Source organism: Octodon degus, unplaced genomic scaffold (genome assembly GCF_000260255.1).
Source record: "Octodon degus isolate 3935 unplaced genomic scaffold, OctDeg1.0 scaffold00139, whole genome shotgun sequence".
In the NCBI taxonomy this organism is placed as follows: domain Eukaryota; kingdom Metazoa; phylum Chordata; class Mammalia; order Rodentia; family Octodontidae; genus Octodon; species Octodon degus.
This window is the reverse complement of record NW_004524715.1, coordinates 7044961-7050960: the sequence shown is the minus strand read 5'-3', so window position 1 is coordinate 7050960 and position 6000 is coordinate 7044961. Positions and strand designations below refer to the sequence as shown.

The 6000-nt window shown below is 31.5% G+C and overlaps 1 protein-coding gene across 3 annotated transcripts in view; it reads right to left on the bottom strand.

The window, feature by feature from the left end:
- Mon2 (MON2 homolog, regulator of endosome-to-Golgi trafficking) overlaps positions 1–6000 on the bottom strand; it is a 124690-nt gene that overhangs the window by 70405 nt on the left and 48285 nt on the right. For all 3 annotated transcript variants that reach the window (XM_004641638.2, XM_004641639.2, XM_023701707.1), the window contains exons 5-7: positions 3016–3145; positions 1032–1129; positions 415–540 (exon numbers count right to left, since the gene is read on the bottom strand). In XM_004641638.2, coding sequence (XP_004641695.1) covers positions 415–540; positions 1032–1129; positions 3016–3145 — 354 coding nt within the window. The remainder of the gene's footprint in view (positions 1–414; positions 541–1031; positions 1130–3015; positions 3146–6000) is intronic.

The window sequence follows — 6000 nt, the reverse complement described above, 5'->3', positions numbered from 1 at the left end:
AAAAAAAAAAAAAAATCAGTAATTCTTTTAGAGTTTTAGACATAAAAACAGTTTACAAGCATTTCTCTGATAAACCCACAGATAGGAAATCTAACTAAATAAAGTCTCTAAAGATTTCTTTTGTTTTTTCTTTGGTACTGGGGATTGAACTCAGCCCTTATTTTTGCCAGGCAGGTGGCTTATGCTGCTGCGCTATCACCCAGACCCTCTAGAGATTTCTTCTAATGTTAAAATTCCAAAACGTTAAAGTCCTAAAAATGGGAAAAGAAAGAGTATATTATCATATATCTTCTATAATCTGGGGCTGCCTTTACATCTTTTGATGTAGGAAAAAAATACATGTTGCTTTCTTGAAAAATATTTGTGAGAAAAATTAAAGATCAATTTTTTTACAAGACAGTATTGATGGCTTACATGTAAAAAGACTTGTGGAAAATCATTGAGGACTGACTCCAGCAATTCGAGACCAAATGTCCGAGTCATTTCTGTCATGCCCACGAGCCAGTAGGGGGCATCAGCATTAACCAGCTGACAGAGGTCCTGGGAAAAGAAACAATGTCATGTGCTACAGTGACATGCTTTTCAAAGAAATCCTGGTCACTAGAAATAATATCAGTAATTCAAATTGTGTATTCAATAGATCATATAAACTGCTATAGAACAAGTAACTATTAAAAATAAACAGATGATGGTCTTTTAAAATAATAATGTTTTATCATGTCGAGTTATACAGTAAATACAGAAGCTGTTCTTTAATCTTCCATAAATATTTAAAGATTGCTTCTCTCTTTTTAAAAATTAAATCAGATATTCAAAATAAAAATAGTAAGAATTTAAAAACATTTTAAATCGCACAAAACTGTAATAAAATTACTTTAAAAATATTTTGACTTGGAAGAATGTATGCAATGTGTTAATTATTGAAACTGTCCTGCCAATTTGATTTGAAACTGTCTCATTGCTATTTGTTTATCAATAAAATTATTAAAAAATTTTTTGAATATTTTAACAAAATGTGTAAACTAAATTACCTGGAAGAGCATATACGCGTCTTTAGCACATGGCTTGAGGGTGCTGACAGATCTCCTGTTACTATTGCCTTGGACCAGTACTGGTTGTTCTATGTTTTCTACAATCAAAATGGGATAGGTTTTAGGGGTTCATAATGGCCTTTAATAAATCATACATTCTGGCGCTGGTGAGATGGCTCAGTGGTCCAAAGCACCTATTTAGAACAAGCTTAGAAAAGCACAGGGACCACGGTTCAATCCCCCAGCACCACATACCAGCCAGCCCCACCCCCTGGTGGGCTGAGCTGCCCCCCACCACATAAATAAAATAAAAATAAATAAATAAATCATACATTCTACTTAAAAGGTACAGTTAAAATAAATACTTGTTCATTTAATTAAAAGCTTTATAATTTCAGAACTATATCTTCAAAATGGAACAATAAATGAGAATCTATTTTTGTACAAATGCCATAAAAAACTACAATATGTTGTATACACTTTAACAAGCTTGCAATATCTTTGTCCAACATCCTGGGTTTGTCCAATCTCTCATTCATCAACCCCTTCATCCCAATTGGGTGAGTTTTTTTATTTTGGTTTTGGCAGAATCGGGAATTGAACTCAGGCCCTTGTGTGTGCCAGGCAAGCGCTTACTCTATTAAGCCATCTCCCCGGCAACCCCTTCATCTCACGGATATGAAAGTCACATGATCTTTGAACATGCCTTTAAACATCAGATGTATAAAAAGTTTATCATATAATTAATTCCTCTAAAAAATAATAATTAATTCCTCTACCATCTCACTATCTTCAAAAGCATTAACTGCTTGATCTACCATTCTGTGTCTGTAATAGATACTTACAAGCTCAGAGTCAGCTAGAATGGTGTTTCCCAACTTAGCATTTTTCCATTACTAATAAAAAAGATGACATTATCTAATACGACAACTGGCTTTCACTATTGATTTTTTGAACAAGACCTTTTTGAAAAAAGCTCTAGGTGCTTTTTTTACTTGACAGTATTTAATGGTATATTAGAATTTAGAGACACACAGCTAAAATTAGCAATTCAGGAATTACATTGAGGTTATAAATATGTAAGATTTCATGAATTCCTTAACATTTCAAACGATTAAAATTTCACTTTAATTTTCCTCAATGACAAATGCCAAAGAATATAAAATTCAAAAGACTATGTAATTATCAGGGAGTTTTTAAAAAATAAAACGTAAAAGGAAAAATAGTGTATATGTGTGTGTGTTTTTTTTTAAATAGTACTAGGGATTGAACTTAGGACCTTGAACTTATAAGGCAGGTGCTTATACTGGTGAGTACGGGGAAAAATTCATTAAACATTTTTAGGAGATTACTCATTACTGTAGCATCTTGTTAGTTTTGCAAATGGCCTAGGGGAAAAGTTACTTTTCATCAAATAAAGATAAAATCTGAAAATTATCAAACTATTGAAATTATAACATGTCAGAATGAAATTTTTTAGTTTAAAAGGTTAAAAAATTGTAATTGCATTTATGAAAAACATAAAAACATTATTCTTCACAACATGTTATCGATTCAAACACTGAAAAAATATATTCAGAAGACATTCAAACAGCTTAATGTATCAAACACCACCTAGACTATCCAACAGATTCATTCATTAAATTACTGAACAGTCACAAAATACAATGTAACTACTAAAATTCAAATTATGTGGATAAAGGAAATAAAAATTCACAGAATGTAATGTTCGGCTAAAACGTGAAATTATCATCTTCAACAGAAAAGTATGCACACACAGAAATAAACATGGAAATTAAGAGTTACTTTTTAAAATGATAAAATTGTGATTTAAGAAAAAACTTCCCAACATTAATACAATAATATGGTTTTAACATTTTTAAAGTTTTCTAGTTTTTAGGTTTTCTGAGTTCATATAGCAAAGGTTGAAAATTAATAAAAGGGAAATCCCACAGTCAAAAAGAAATAAATTTTATCATTTCACCTTTGTGGCGTTCATCTTCAGCAACCATTCTCTCAAAAACAACAGTGACAACTTGTCGCACTGTAGCAGCAGCCGTATTATTTGTAATATTATCTTTTGTGAAGTGTAGTCGAAAACAAAGGACAATTGCCTAAAAAAAGTTTTCATTTAGAGTGAAATAAGATCAGGATACATGACTACTATTATTTTTATCAGATGTAACCTAAACTTAAATGATCACCTTTAATTCTTTCAGAGACATTAAAAGTCCTACGTTTTATACAATCAAGCTAAAAAAATTTCTCAGATTTTAAAATAATTCACTCTCAGCAATATATAGCTATGTAAGATTAGTTTAAGTAATATGAAATATCTTTTAAAATTTATTCTTTTAGCATTTATAGAATACTGTGCTGTGCTATACTTTCCTTGAATGGCTTGCTTTGCAAATAGCAAGCATTCAAAATCTGTCATATCAATAAATCATCTGAAGCAATACTATCTAAATTGCTAAGCATATAAATAAAATGCTATTTTATAATAGGAGCCATTCATTTTTCTACTTAACTTCAATTTAAGATAAAATTTCCATAAAATAAATTGTATCATTACAAGCATATATAATTTGATGAGTTCTTATACATTGGAACATGAAAATGGACACAAATGTGATACAGGACACCTCTATCACCCCAAAAGTTTCCTTGGGGACATTTACAGCATATCTCTTCCTCCACTGTAGGCCAACATAACCACTTAGCTCCTTTTTTCACTACAGGCTAACCAGCACTTTGTATAATTTTATATAAAGAAATTCATTTGGTATGCATTTTTTAAGTGTGTCTTTTTTCACTTAAAATATTTGTGAAATTTATTTGTTATTCTATCAGTAATTTGTACCCTTTTCATTACTGACTTCATCCCATGGTATGAGAATACCATCACATTTTGCTCATCTGTTGACCTACTGGTAGACATTGGGGTAGTTTTCAGTTTTTGGCTGTGAATGAGGCTGTTATAAACACTCATATGTAAGTATCTACATGGACATGTTTCATTTACACTGAGTAAACAACCAGGAGTAAAATGACTAGGATACATGGTAATATGGGTATGACTTTTCAAGAAACTATCAGTTTCCCAAAGTAAATTCACAATTTGACAGTCCTGTCAGTAGTATTAGTAGCGCACCTGAGTTCAGAACTATTTATATCCTTTGGGATATTGCTATGATCTGTCTTACAAGTTTTAATTATTCTGACAGATATTAGAAAAACGATAACTCCTGTGGTTTGAATTTACATTTCCCTGGTAAGTTTTCACAGGGAGTCTCTTTTCATGTGTTTGTTCACATTTACAGATCTTATTTTGTGAAGTAGAAATAATTTGGTCGTTCCTTGTCTTCTAAAATCATTATACGTTCTTTATATAGTACAGATATATAACCTTTGTCAAATATCTATTTCCCTCCATTCTTTGGTTTCTTTCACAGTTTATAGGTTTTGTAATCTTAATATCACACAGATTTTCTCCTATGTGCTTTAACAACTTTATAGTTTGCAAATAAGCCATTCTTGAAAAATAATAGCACCTTAGATTACATGCTTTCTAACTTTAATTAAAAAATTTAAAGGAAACAAGCCTTTGATATAACTATTACTCTTTATATTTTTAAATAAAGGAAAGGAACATCATATATACATATATATATATATATATATATACATACTTGAATAATGCTCAATTCGAGGTGTTTGCTGGTTTATTTTGTGAGAAAGGGTCTCACTGTAATTCAGGCTGGCCTCAACCTTACTATGTAGCCCAGGCTGGCCTTGAACTTGCTGAGATCCTTGTGCTTGAGCCTCTTCCATGCTGGATTACAGGCAAGGGCACCATGCCCAGCTGTACAATTTCTTTATATCTGATTTTCATTTTCAATTATTTTGGTTTCAATTAGCTAATATACTAAAATAAATTTTATAATCAATTTTTATTTCTATAGTAGATCAACTAATAATCATTTATAAAATCTTAAATACTTGTATCAGTACAATGTCATAGCTAGAAACCAAGAGAAATTATATATAATAAAGTATACATTGTATAAAAATACTTAAATCATTCCTATATAGCAGATATGAACCTAAAATAAACTACTTGCAATTAAGTAAAATCTTATTGACCTAAGAACATCAAATAAACTCGAAAGAGACATACTTACTTGAGATAATATATGTTTAATGTAACAGTGTACCTATTTTAAACGCCATTCATCCTTAAAAGCATGTAGTTACAATAAGCTACTACTGAACATCCAAAGCATTTCTTACTGTAAATCACTAACACTATTCCCTGAACTTTTCTTTTCTGTTCTTTAGAATTTTTATTTTTTTATGTATTTGGTACAGGGTCTCACTACACAGCTCAGACTCACAGTGATTCTGTTTTCAGCCTCATTAGTGCTGGGATTCCAGGCATGTACTACCATGCTTGGACTCGGCCAGCATACCACGTGGTGCTGGGGATTGAACCCCGGTCCCTGTGCAGGCGCTTAGTCTGCTGAGCTATCTTGCCGGCCCTTTAGAAATATCTTATGATTTAAATTTTTATATGAAGTTAAATAAACAATGGTTATATGTTTCAAAGAGGTTGGGAGGAGTGAAGAAATGAGAAATAGGTGTCATATGTGTAGCTTTACCCCGTAAAAATGCTAAAAGACTTCGCTAGCCACTTAAGAGTCAGATTTAAACTGTCTGGTTTCAGGGCCAGGGATATAGCTCAACACTATAAGTGCCTGCCTGGCAAGTGCAGGGTCCTGAGTTCAATTTCTAGTACTGAAAAAAAAAAAAAAAAAAAACTGTCTGATTTATATAACACATACATATAAACTTATTTTTAAAAGACAAAGAGTTATCACAGGGACTCTAAACTACCCAACACAATACCATACAACACATTTTCTCTCTTCCTCCATTCTGATTCTTCCATACTTTTTCTCTTTTCTAT